The sequence below is a fragment of the Pelecanus crispus genome, chromosome 6 (assembly GCF_030463565.1).
Source record: "Pelecanus crispus isolate bPelCri1 chromosome 6, bPelCri1.pri, whole genome shotgun sequence".
Classification (NCBI taxonomy): Eukaryota; Metazoa; Chordata; class Aves; order Pelecaniformes; family Pelecanidae; genus Pelecanus; species Pelecanus crispus.
The window spans coordinates 11674292-11688091 of NC_134648.1; the positions used below are offsets into that span (position 1 = coordinate 11674292).

Consider the following 13800-nt stretch of genomic DNA (forward strand, 5'->3'; position numbering starts at 1 on the left):
TGCTTTAAAACTGGGTGTAAATCATTGCAAACTTCAACTTTTGTTTCCACAGAACTTTTTTAATGTTTTTGCTTTCACACAGAGGGCCCTGTTCAGCATCTTGCTGCCATGGTGTTTTTCTATCTTGACAATTCACTTCCGTGAGCAGGCATGCAGCCAACTCAAATGAGACTCAACGCAGTGAAAAGCCCTTCAGGTAAACAGTGTGATAAGCTAAACTGCAAAAACGAGACAATGTTTTTGGACTATGAGGCAGTTTCTATGGAGACGGTTGCTAATTAACTGCATTCAGCCAAGGGAACAAAGGGTTTAAGGGCAGACAGGACTCTGTATCTTAGAGTGAGCAATGCATAACGTCTTATGCAATCTGCACATCTATCATATCTGGAATACCTGAGCCTTTGCTTAGGTTGCAAAATACCTCAAGAAATGACAACAGGGTGGTTTATTCCTTTAAGTTTGAACTAATTTTTAGGTAATTAATGTTCTATCAGCACTTAAAAACCAAACAAAATCCGTATTTAGAAGTAACAGGTATCATGAATCAATGCATCGAGTCAGGGCTGTATTAAACATTGAAATGATTTACGTTCATTTAGAGTTCCTGCTTTCACAGCTAATAAAAATGCCATTGAAAAATCACTTCTAAGACAATATAATGTACCTAATCTATTATTCTCTCTTGCGTCTTAAAAATTATTAGCTTACAATGCTTGGAAAGCTTAGAATAATTAATTCTTCAATTCCTTCCTAAACAAAGTTCTTAGAAATCTACCTTGGACCTAAATACTGTATTCACATTAAAATGGGCTATTCTGAACAGACATTGAATTACGTTATTTTAAAGGGCTCATACTTTGGGATAGCTACGTATTATGATCCTTTACTATTTCTACTATGCACTGTAGGTCTACAGTACTCTAGAAAAAGCCATAAACTTGTCAGAAGTTACATAAATCCCAGAGCAGCATAGTTCCAGCTTATGGAGTCCCCGTGTGTTACTGGGGAAACTGCCCACGCGCACAGCAGCCCCCTGCAAACCCAAGGGCCACGACATTTGCCGAGACCTGGCGAGCCTCGCCGGTGGGCAAGAGCTGCACAGGCAGGGCTCGGGCCAGACCAGGCACCTCTGTACGGTATGTGGGCAGATCCTAACTCAATTTTCAGACCAAGACTTCAAAAATTGACCCCTTTTCCTAAGTGAAACCTGAGAAAACCAATGAAGAGCCAGTTGCTTATTAGAAAGCCCCTTCCATTAGAGATGAAAAGCCAATGGGTAAAATACATCTGTGCAAGAAATACAAGATTTCTTTAGGTCTGGATAAATAAGGCAACATTTTTCCTTTTTAATTCATTAAATATATGATTTAAATAAAAACAAAACAGGGATTTTTTTTTTTTAATGACAGATACTGTTAGGATTTAAAGGGTCACCATCAATTTTGAAGTGAAGTCCTTTCAAAGGGAAACGGGATGAGTTCACACTTCATATGAGGGTATTACTTCAGCAAAGCTTGCTGCACACTGAGCAAGCAGTATATTAATTTACTACACGAAGGCCTAAGGTTTGGGGTTTTTTTGACATTTTAAATTATGAGGCATCTGCAAACAGATCCTAAATCTGAATTGTACATGGATTTTCCACACCAGCCAATTCAGATTGCCCCTAGACATCCCTCCCAGCATTAATCACTCACCCACACTACTGTAGTTCATATTTCTTTTACAGAAACAGAGGTCTGCAAGATTCTTAAACTCTTGCCTAGAAAATAGAAATTATTACTTATGTGGCAAACTAAGTTTTAAACATAAGGGACCCAATTCTGCCTTCAGTTACACTGCCATAAATCTTTAACAGCTCCATTAGATTTATAACAGTGTAACTGAGGAGGAAATTGAGCCCAAGATATTTTCTAAATCGGTAATTAAATAGCAGAATTTTAGCTTGGCACAGAGTAAAGACCTCTTAGATTACATCTTTGGATAAGGCTACATACTTTTTTGTTCCTTGAATAATGATGTTATGAACAAATTAAATCACCTTATTTTCACCGGCCGCTATATTACTCTGTGGAAGGACCACATCATCTCATGGAGCATCAACATGGGGCTAAATATTGCCTCACTTTCCCATCCACTTTCTCTCTCTCTTCTCCATATAAATCTTAGACTCTTTATAGCTGTCCATTATTTGTACATGGCATATAGCACCTCAAGGACCTTTTCTTGTTTGGTTTCAAGGAACTGCTATATTAAACAAATGTCTAAGAATAATAATAATAAAATGGCATTTAGCCAACTCCCTTATTAGAGGTGCAAGACATCCTGTGGTCATGTTATGCAGAGATTGTACTTTTCAGAAGATGCAGCCTGCTCTCCCAGTGCACAGGATGTGGTGCAGGAAACATGGTTTTGCCACAGTAGCCCTAAGCTCCCCATGGGTCACTGGATAAACTGTGAAAGGGGCCCCTTCAGCATTAAAACATAGATGGCACTGGGGGGGAAGAGGGCTCAATTCCCAGCTCTGCTATAAAGCTCTTGATGTCATCGGACAAGTTATTTAATCTCTCTAGACGTCTTTTCTTCAGTGGGGTAAAGGCAGCTTGTAAAACTTCCTGTCTCATAATTTTAATAGAAGTGGTTTTTTTCATGTCTATTTTACCTCATTTTTATCATGTCTATTTTACCTCATTTTTATCTTTGCTCACTATTTCCAGTTCTAATGCATCTTTCCTATTGTTTCCTACTCTGCTAACCTCATACGCCAGAGCCCACGCCATCCCCACCAGCTCTGTGCGTGTCACACTCACAGAGGTCAGTGGGAGGCTGTAACTTGGGACAACTGCTACCAAATGGGGGCTGAGAGAGATCAGTAGCCTTTGGGGTGGGCAGGTCAGGCCAAAGGGTTTTCTGAACTGTCCCACCTGCTGATGACACTCCTCTGACAACCCAGCTATATAGCTCCAATAGTCTTTTTTCACTGCGTCGCAGGATGGAAAATTCTGCGGGTGGCTCCTCCGTACGCTATCCCTTACAGTAATTCTCCTCAGCACTTTTCACAGCCTCTGGTGATTAGACCTCCTATAGCTAAAAATACACCATGCGGTCTAAATATGTAACAGACAATATATGCCTGCATACCTCACCTATCTAAATATATGCCTACATACCTACCTAATAACTACTCTGAATATGAATCATAATATTTCTTTGCAGATAGCTCTCACAGTAGGTTGCATTCAGTTGCCAAAGCAAAGAAGGAAGGTCCCAGCCAAGAGGTAGCCAATTCATTGTGTGCAGACCTCCTTGTTGAGGTCTCTCAAATACATTTTAATTGGCTGGAAGGGAACACGTTATATTCACACACACATTTGCACATACATGTATGTAGCTATTAGTAAGCACTTATTTCACCATTAATTGTACTAAAAGGTTCATTGCTGATAGTCTATCCAAGGAAGAACTAAACAAATGAAAATGCAATTCTTGCTCAAAGAATTAAATGCTGAAGTTACCAAATCACATGAAGGACCTGCAAAAATGATTCAAAGACTACTTTCACTATGGAAAATTATTTTGGTACTTATCTACAGTTGTCAACAATACCCAAAAACAACAGTAAGCCTGCTGTCCCCGATCACCTAGAATTGGAACCATTTGGGTTAACATTTCCTTCTTCCCAGAGTCTAAGACAGTAGTGTTACCTGTTAGTTTAGGGGTAAAACTGATGCTGAATCCAAGCGGCTGAAGATGCTTTTTTCATCTGTGTTCCCTACTCACTTGCATTGCTAGCATGACATAAAAGGCAATTTAAACTACGATTTCTGTTTAAGTAATGCTTTTCTTTTCCATGCTAACCAAACACCAGCTGATGTCAAGGTATAAGTAACCAAAAGTGAAGCAGCTTCAGGCAAATAAGCTTGAAATGTTTTAGCTTTGCTGTAATAAGTAGGCATGCTGAAAAAGCATTTTGTTCCTTATCTGCAAACGTAGTATAATCTACCTCACCTACACACAGTTTACTGGAATATGCTCCCTAACACTCCCAGGCATATATTCCATGCTGCTGTCCTCAAAACTATCAGACACCAAGTCCAACACTGCTGCCTACAGACAAACCAAGATTCAGCCCAAGCCAAATCCATCACTGCCTGTTGGGTCCCCTGTCTATCCCCTCCAAGGAGGGCAACCAAACGAGGAACTGGGTTGATGATCCGATCTTTTTTGATGGCTCATACACATGGTAGCCTCTGGCAAGCTTACTGCCCCCTTATAAATGCATGCCAGATTTTGTGTGAACTTTAATTCAGTGCCAAGTTCCTAAATTCTATCAGATCATGTGGGTGCAAGAAAGCCCGATCTCTGGATTTATCTTTTTTTTAAAAAACAAACAAACAAACAAACAAAAAAAAAACCCCAAAAAACAAAAAAACAACCAAAGACAGCAAGGAGATCTCAATAAAAGCATGAAATCTGCCTACATCCAGGAAAATCCTCAGGAGTCTTGACCTAGTTGGAGATGGCTGTTGTAGGAAGGCTGTAATTAAGCAGTTGCGATAGTGACGCTGACTTCTCACACCAGAGAATGCGCATGTTGACCATAGTTTTTATTAACAGTGCTTATTTGAGTCCTCTCTAGGTAAAATTGTAATGGTGTTTGACTGACATCCCAGCAACTCCCACAGTGTGCAATGCTTTCTCAGGGTTTCAATTTCCTTGTGAATTTGGGATGCACTGTTGTGCCTTTTACAATAGGTCTAACAAGCCATGCTACTTCCCTGTGTTTCAAAGAGCATTCATGAGACGGAATTAGCACATTCATGTTCATCTCTCTCCTCCTACCCCAATGTGTATTATTTTTGCTTATAAAAACATGTCCTTTAATCATCCAGTGTAAAAATTTTAGTATGCCTAGAACAAAATGAGAAAAGCTTCAGAGGAGCCTTTTTCTGTTAGCTAAAGTATTTCTTCTACTGAAAGTCTGTAAACTGTTAATCCATTAATGTCCAATTCCTTAACCTATATGGTCAGACTAAAATCATCTGGAAGCCCAGACTCTGAAGTGTTTCTCTCTGATGTTCCAGACCAAGTGTCCCACATTAAATTGTTTGTAGGATAGGAAAATATTCGTACAATGGTATGACTACAACTTCTCAAGGGCATCAGAAAAAAAAAAAATCCTGCACGCATCTGTGAGGAAATCCCTGTAAGACACAGTTAAGACACATACTAATTTTGAATAGCATGGCCCTCAGGGAATTGTGTAAGACTCATGTCACAACAACCACAGCATTTACTCTCCAACAGTTAGCCCGAGGTCACTCCTATGAGGTGTGGGGTGGGATATAAGCCTACTTCTTGGAAGACTGCGTGTCCCCAGAAAACAAAAGATGCTGTAAAAGGTTCTTTGTGCTGCCACTGCTCCCTGTTCCCGGTAGTGTTATTTGTGATCACGCCCCCACTGAGCAAATCCACTAGGGGAGAGGGGAAGCATTAGAATGAAGTTTCCCTCCCAATGTGGTTCAGTTGCCTGGCTTTCACCACTCATCTCACTGGCCCCAGCTCTGCCCGGCTTGAACAGCCGGCTAGGATTCTCCGATTCCAGCAGCTCTTGGATGGTGCTGACTGTGGTGGTGGTGGTGGTGCTGCTGCTGCTAGCGGGTAAGGGTCCAATTTTTGATCAAATTTTTCTGTTACTGGTCATGTAAGACCCTCTCTGCACTGTCCAAGTCTCTCTCTTTATAAACCGTTTCTATGTTTTCTTACCTCTTCTGCTTCCATGAGGATGCCCAGAACAGGGGTGTCTAACATGAATATAACTCACCTTCCACATCCCCACATAAGCACTTTACTGGGGATGTGGGTGAATGGGCTGCTGCTATGATTGTGTGAGATAATTCAGCTGGTATTTGAAGCTGGTAAGAAAGGAGACACTTCTACCATAGTCTCATACTGGTCTCATAAAGAGGAATCCAAACCTGGCAGCCCATCATAACCCCCAAGAGCATGTGGGCCTCACTTGTCTAACTCGAGTTGTCCCCAGGTTGTCTGAACTAGAAGGTGTTCACCCTGACATGCCTCTAGGAGGGATCCCAGTTCTGCAAGGAATGAGATCAAATAAATGAGTACATTTTCTTTTATGCTGTCTACATCCAGGGTTTTTAATTATCTTGAACTCTCAGTACTGTGCAACCAACTAACACACTACATCAGCCTGATCAAGGCTGTTTTAACTACCTCCTAGCGCGACAACCCTGTTTCTTAAGGCTGCAAAACTATGCCTTCTGCAATTACAGGATCACAAGTTCATCTTGTGAAATCAGTGCTGGAAGAAAAATGAGCTAATATAAATCATACTAGACAATCACCTAAATGTATCCTGGATGTTCTAGTGAGGTTGCATCACTTCAGTGCTCTCATGCTAACACGCGTCATTTCTAAACAAGGGTTTTACTAAAGGAACAATGTCATAAAGGAAAAACATCCTCTTACTCTGTTTAGTATAGCCATTTGACTAGGACTAGCCATTAAAGGGCTCTTAAGCGGTCAAATGCCTGATCTGAACCTGCCCTTGTAGCTTCCACTTAGTTCCAGGCAAGAACTAGTGTTGCTAGTAAGTCCTCTACACAAGGGTACCTACTAAACACTGGAATACTTGGGCAGCAGCCATACAGTTTACTTGACATTGTTTCCCATGAACAGGCTACAAACAACTTTCTGCAAGTTCTTCTTTATATGGATGACTGAAGAGAACGTACTTAGTAGAGAGAGGACAAAAACCAATGTGCTAAAAAGCACTTCCAAAGGATTTCCTGCTTTTTTTGATGCATAATTTTTCAGCAAAACTTTCTAGTATAACTTCCCATTTTCTTTGGAATACATCATTCTCCTGACCCAACATAGCCAAATGGAATACTTGATCACTGTGCCATGTATGACCTTGCACAACATTACTCACACTTTCGGATGCGGTGCTTCCCACAGCCCGCTCCCCAGGTAGGAGCTGATACCTTTATCATGCACAGCTCTTACAGTCCCACTTAGATCTTTCCCTTGAGGACGGCAGCTTACGGCAGAGGGGAAGAAAAAAAAAAAAAAAGATTCTTTATCTTGTGAAGACTCTGTCACTTTTTGCCAAACCATTGACAATTTACTCCTGAAAGCCCGAATGGAAAGATTAAACCCTGTTCCCCCACATTTCAGAAATCCTTGACAACAAGTAAGCCCAATACCCTTCATTTCTACTGACAGCAGTGCCTATTGCTCAGCTCACAAAACCAGATTGCCTTCTTGCAAGCGCAACATGCTGATGTTGCAAGAACATCACCAGATTGCAAAAATGTTTATAGGCAGATTCGTTCATAATCTGGGTAATTTAAGTAGTAACTTTTCAAATAGACACTGTATCTTTGGACCTTCATTCTCTTCACTTTTAACTGACTGCTCAGCACACGCTTGCAGCCTGCCTTCATGCATGCACTGTGCCATGACGTAATACAGTGAACAATCACAGGATTGCAAGAATGTTTCTAGACAGATTTGTTTACAATCTAAGAAACCCAAATAGTAACTTTCATAATAGGAGTCCTATCTCCAGTGCATTTTGTGTATGTTGCTGTGAGACCAAAAAGAAAAAATAAAAAAAACCAAGAGCGTATCTTTGTACAATGATTGCAATAACAGATGAATAAACATGCAACCTGATACTTCACATCTGGTGTTTCATCACTCCAAATACCTTATTCGCATTCAAATATATTTAATACTGTGGAAACTTTATAAGGTAGTGATGTCTTTATAGAAGCAGTAACTTGCATGGAACTTTTAAAATTAAAAGCAATAGTAAAAATAATTCGTAACATGTTACTGTATTTTTCACAAAGCTAGTTACCTCGCAGTTTCCTAATAGAAACCCAGAAAGACACCTAACAATAAGAGTTCGCTACAGAATCAGACAAGCCTACAGAACAGGATTTCTTTTGCCGATGTAGTAGTTCAAAGTTCGATTTTAATATTCAATTTATACAAGGTGCTTTGGAAATGAAGACTATTATTACTCATCGTGCAAAAATTCTATCATCTGAGCAGAAATTTTTATGAAAGTATCATTTTCCCTTTACTGTCACGGTAATGCAGGCCAAGAGATTTTATGCACGACCTAATAAACACATACAACAGTTTTGAAAGGCTGCTATGCACCGTCTCACATTAATTAGTACTCATTCTTCTCTGTAAAACAACTAAACATGCTACAAAACTTCCTTTTTAAATAATCATTAATACACTCTTAAGTAGTTTTGTTGCAGAGATGAATACCTCCGATGCAAATCACGATGACTAATTTCATTCGTAATTTAAGAGCTGTTTACAGATCTCAAAAATTAAGATCAAACTATTTTCTTGTCTTAAAGGCAAAAGCCACCTTTGCTACCTTGAGGCTAAGTTAGCAGTGCTGATACTAATGTCTGCAGGCATTATTACACTTGCTAGCGACTTATGTTACTTTGGCATTGTCCCTAGAGCTGCGCTAAAGCTGCGTCTCGCTATAGCTAAATTTCAAGAAAAAGGTGAAAACATGCACACAGGGCCAAATCCATTCCCGTGGTAACTCCAGTGACTTCAGTGTTACACCAGGGATAAAAGTAGGACTGCATTTCACAGCAGCTTTCATTCTTGTAATCTTTTCCAAAACACTCTCCCAGGAGCAAAGACAAGCACAGGCAAATATCCTGCCAATAAGTGAGTTCACAGGAATTGCTACAAGTAACTAAACTGTCAGCAGTAAAAGACCAACAATTGGAATGAAGTACAAATACAGGACAGCCAATGCCCTCTAATGGGCTGGAGTTTTACTATGCTGGATAAGCAAGGACACAAAATTCATCGGAACTGATCTCTGAGAGGGGAAGCAAATTATAGGGTGTCCCACTTCATACTAGTGGATGATATTTGAGTTTAATCAGTACTTCTTTTGAAATGGTACAGATGAAAAAAATTCTTACCAATACCTTGCAAGACAAATGAAAATGGGTCTAAGAGTCTAGTCTTTCCCCCGTGGGCTAAGCTCAACTGCTTCCACAAAGAGTGTGAGCAACAATTTATAGACGTGTTCCTCTATCCTCCTTCAAGCTTTCATATTTTTTCCCTCCTCACTTTTTTTTTTTTTTTTTATTTATCACTAGCCAGTACTGTACTAGGAGCAAAATCAAAACTGTGAGGCCATCACAACCACACAAAGCATGCACACAGGAAGGGGGAAAAGGAATGATGGATAGTGCTTTCCTGCAGAAACCTTATCACTGGTCTCTTGGCCTTACAGCGCACTCCCTTTCTCTCAAGAATTTCCAAACTGCTGTTCCTGGAATTTGCCCCTCTGAACCAAGACAAGCATCTTTGCTTCTTACCCAATCATTTCCTATAAATTTAAAAACAAGAGTTTCATTAAGTTTTTATTTTGTTTTCTGAGGGTTTCTTCAAGGAGCCATAACCCTGTACCAGTGGCAGGGTCAGCGGCAGCCTGAAACGCTCCCGGTCTCGCACAGGTCACGACTTTGTCCTTACAGCCCCCCAGGGCCAAAAAAATTCAGGACATCCCCTTCCCCCTCCCCAGCCACGGGGCCCTGCAACTCTTTTCTGTGGGGGTAGGATGGAAAGTCTTTTGTTCTCGTAGTCCTCTGGTGCCGTAAGTTACTTTCTTGGGAAGGCAAGGGGAGAGGAAAAGGCCCTCCCCTTCCTTTCCCTCCTTCATCCAAAATCACAGCTGTAGAGGAACAGCTGAAGCGATTCAGGCTGCCGGGAGAGGTGGCAGATGTCTGTCGGTACCGCCGGGCAGCTCTGCCAGCGCGAGCCACGCTGCTGCTGCCCAGGTGGCACCGCGGGCAGGCGCCCCTCGGCCACCCACCCCGCACGCCCCCCGGATTCCAAGCCCCCCAGTCCTGCTCGAGCGACCCTCCAGGTCCCCCTGAGGCAACTGCCCAGGAGCCTGTACACAGCCCTCTTAGAAACGCCACTTTTAGGGACGATTTTAGACCACCGCAAAGAACAGTGAGGAAACTCTGGCTTCTGCTTACATGAATCTCACATAGCTCTCATTAACTCAAAGGCAGAGGCTTAACATATTTCTTCAAGCAAAACCTCTGCTCTTCTCAAAGTCTCTCTCCAAAGATAAAAAACTACAATTGCTTAACTTAATCCACACAGAGTGATCATTATATTTGCCTCCGTAAAGATCATATTTGTTCTAGTGCCTATATCTAAAGGTAATTTCAGTCCGAAAATGAAATGGTGCTCTCATGACCTTTTGTCTTACATGGTTCATGAATTACTGACACAGTACAATATCCCCCAACGCTATGGAAGCTCAGAGATATTGCAATGTCTCTCTTGTAAGTGAAATAAACTTGGTATGCCACTAAAAGGCATTAAATTATTTTCATTATGCCACACAGAATCTAAAACACTTACACTGTTTTGATTTCAAAATCCTTGGAGAACAATTATGCTCTCAGGGCCATAAGACTCTATTAGAAAGTCCTCAGAAACCTAGCATGGTTTCAATAAATCCTCAAACACTACAAAGCAGTTACTCAGCTTGAAGAATGAAAACATGAGTTCATCCACTGCAAAGTCAGGATGTGAATGCTGCTCGTACAGTACCCTGCACTTCCTAACACATTTGTTTTTTCTTTCCAATCAGGGCAAAGCTGTAAGTCAAGCTTTCAGTATCAAACATGCATACCTGCTTTTTTGATTGAAAATAAACAATATTTCATTTCGGATGAGCATAAATATATGAGATGTGCATGCATGCTTATGGTATTACCAGCTAGCAGCATTAATCAGCAATTAGATATGCATAAATAGTTTTCTACGTATATAATTTAACAAATGTTAACACTCAGGATTAGAGAGCCATTAAATTAAATCAGTGGTTGTCGAAATGAATGGATAAAGATGTTAACTTCTTTAATTTATACAACGGCACGAAGAATGCTTCAAAACAGCAAAAATCAGATTTCGGAGGCGATTACTGTGGCTGTAGGGATCCCGATTTAAAAAAGGAGCACCGCCCTTCCTTCGGCCGATGAGGCCGTCAAGCCTAAGTAGAGCTTTTGAGCACAAATCCACAGTAAGCCGGTTCGTGTACACACGCTTGCGTCCTCCTAGGGAGAGCACAGCCTTCCGATTAAGCAAACCATCTCCCCTTTCCGAAGGAAAGCAACGCACCGAAACGCGGGCAAAATGGGCGGAAACGGGCGAGGAGAGGACAAGAGAAATCACATTCCCCTGAGCGGGGAGAGAGGTGGGGGGGAGGGAGAGGGAAAAAAAGGCGAACGCCCAGGCAGGAAACCGGGGCCCGGCAACTTTCTGCCAAGGGCAGCCGAGCCGCTCCAGCACAGCTCCCTTTTTCCAGGCGCGGCGCTCGGTGTGGCCGCGGGGTCACATGGCGGCTGCGACGGCGGGCGGGGGCCGGGCCCTGCCCGCCCTGGCCCCCCCGCCCCGCCGCCGGCTGCCGCCGTGCCCCCGCTTCCCCGGGCCCCGGCGGGCGGCAGCTGCGGCACCGCCTGCCTGGGGCTGCGCCCCGGGCCCCCGCCCCTCCGCCGCCTCGGCCCGGCCCGGCAGCTGGGGCACGGGCGCCTGCGAGGGCCCCCCCGGAGGCGCCGCGCCGCGCCGCGCCGCGCCCGCCCGCGGGAGGAGGAGCCGCAGCGCGGGCTCGGCAGCCCGCCCGCCCCGTGGAAGAGGAGCGGCCGGGGAGCGGGAGGCCGGGCGAGCGGGGCGAAGGCTGGGGAGCCCCGGGGAGTGCGTGCAGATGTCGGTGTCCCCCGGCGGAGCGCGTATTTATGGAACGCTGTCAGCACGTCACCTGATTTATAGCCCTTTGCGCGGAGGGAAGGGGAGAGGAAGGAAAAAGAAAGGCACAAAAGCACCCCTGACTTGCCTCTTTCATCGAGAGGCTTCTGAACGCCACGAGAACTTTATCGCTTCGCAATTTAATATGGCGTATCCTGCCGCTCGGTCACACGGACTGTGTCTCCCACTTCCCTTTCTTCACCATTTATTGAAAACCAAAGCAAAACGCTTACTTTGCGTTATGCTCGAGGAGTGACGCGTTTAAAAGCTTCTTTTAAACATTCCCATTCAGCCACAGCATAGCATTCATTAAAGACGCAACACTGCATCAAGATTGCTTCCTAGTGCCAGTGGTGAAGGGACCGGTTCGGACAGCCCCGGGCGACGCGTCAGCCCGGCTGAGCTCCCTCAACTTCACAGATTTCTTCAAGATTCGCTCCAAAAGTACCAAAATCAGAGCCAGGGATTTTGCGTAAAAACAAGCTGGGCATTACAGTTCTCACTGGGACAATTCTTTCCAAAGGCTAAATGTGTACCACTTACCATACATTTTGCCTTCATCTGATAAGATGATTTTCCTCCTCCCACATGGTGGATAGATAGCTAGAGCCTCCTGAAAGCTCTGTTCAATGTCAGGGCTCCAGACACCTTCTGCATCATTGTCAATAGGTTTATCTGCAGAATCACTCATTCTTTCAATATCTTCGGCAGGACTCTCGCTGCCGCTCCAGCTGCTGGGCTCAATGGTGATGGCTGGGGTCTCCAAGCCTAAGCCTGGAGTCTTAAAGGAAATAAACCTACAAAACAAACAAACAAACAACCCCAAAAGGCATTAAAGACATGGAATTTCAGGCAAACATTGCTGTCTACTTCTGATACTAAGTTAACAGCAGCTGAGCAATCACACAAGGATGGGAAGCACCCAGGAAAAGTAAAAAAATCAATAACCGGTCTACCTCAAATTAGCAGAGGTGCAGCAATAAGGTGGTCAGAAGGGGAACACTTTACCACATTTCCGGTGTGCAATACAGGAAGGCACAGAGCACCGGATTATTTTTCACAGATAGTCAAAGTGGGTCTTAATCCTGGGGAAAACTCTGCAGCACATGACACATTCTATCTGGCTGAAGACTGGCACCGTTAAAATAATGAGCCAGATCCTCAGGTGGGGTAAGCCAGCATAGTTCCACTGCCTGGGGGAGAAGCACACCAGTTTGTGCCACAGCGACCACCAGAGCCTAAAACCACTTAAACCTAAAAACAACAGCAAAAACTATTGTTCACATTCATCCAGATGTCAGTGGAGTAAATAGAATTACGATGGCACAGCTTATTGTGACTAACTGGAAAAGGCTGTAATTCTCACATCTTACCCAAATAAATAATATAATCAGAATCTGAGCTACATACATACAGAAATCTTTAAAATGATAATACCAGAGAAAGGAATTAGAAGAAAAGATATATACTTTGCCTGTTTTAAAAGGTCTCTGTCAGAGAACCGTAGCAGAACAAAAATTACAAGCTTCAAGTTGCTGAATCAATTTAATAAGAAATAATTTAATATAGCTGCACCTGCTCACACCACCAGAGCTGCAGATCTGTCAGTGTTCCTTTTATATTTTTGAGAGAAATACAACTCTGCTATAAAGACTTGCTCCAGGCAAAAAAGCTGCTATACCAGACCAAATTCATCTCTGGTGTAATTCTTCGGGAAGTCAGTGAAATAACACCAGGAACAGATTTGGCTCAACATGTCTAGGCATAATGCAGTTTTATTTTGAAAAATGAAGAAGTTTGGTGACTCTAACTGATCTAAGTGGATGGGAGTGTTCAAACATGCATGCATGAGCTGCACACGCACTTAAAAATCCAGCTAGTTGGCTAAACACTCAAAAACCCCTAAACTATAACATCTTTATTCTGCTGGGGGAGATGAGAGCAGGCCCT

The 13800-nt window shown here is 43.0% G+C and overlaps 1 protein-coding gene across 5 annotated transcripts in view; it reads right to left on the reverse strand.

Annotated features, from left to right (window-relative positions):
• The window catches only part of TEAD1 (TEA domain transcription factor 1), a 103437-nt gene extending 90848 nt beyond the window's left edge, over nucleotides 1-12589 (reverse strand). For 4 of the 5 annotated variants that reach the window (XM_075712014.1, XM_075712011.1, XM_075712012.1 and 1 more), the window contains exon 1: nucleotides 12394-12589. In XM_075712014.1, the coding sequence (XP_075568129.1) occupies nucleotides 12394-12541 (148 nt within the window). In that variant the 5' untranslated portion in view covers nucleotides 12542-12589. The remainder of the gene's footprint in view (nucleotides 1-12393) is intronic. The other variant, XM_075712008.1, reaches the window with a different exon arrangement.
• Between the last annotated feature and the right edge of the window lie 1211 nt (nucleotides 12590-13800).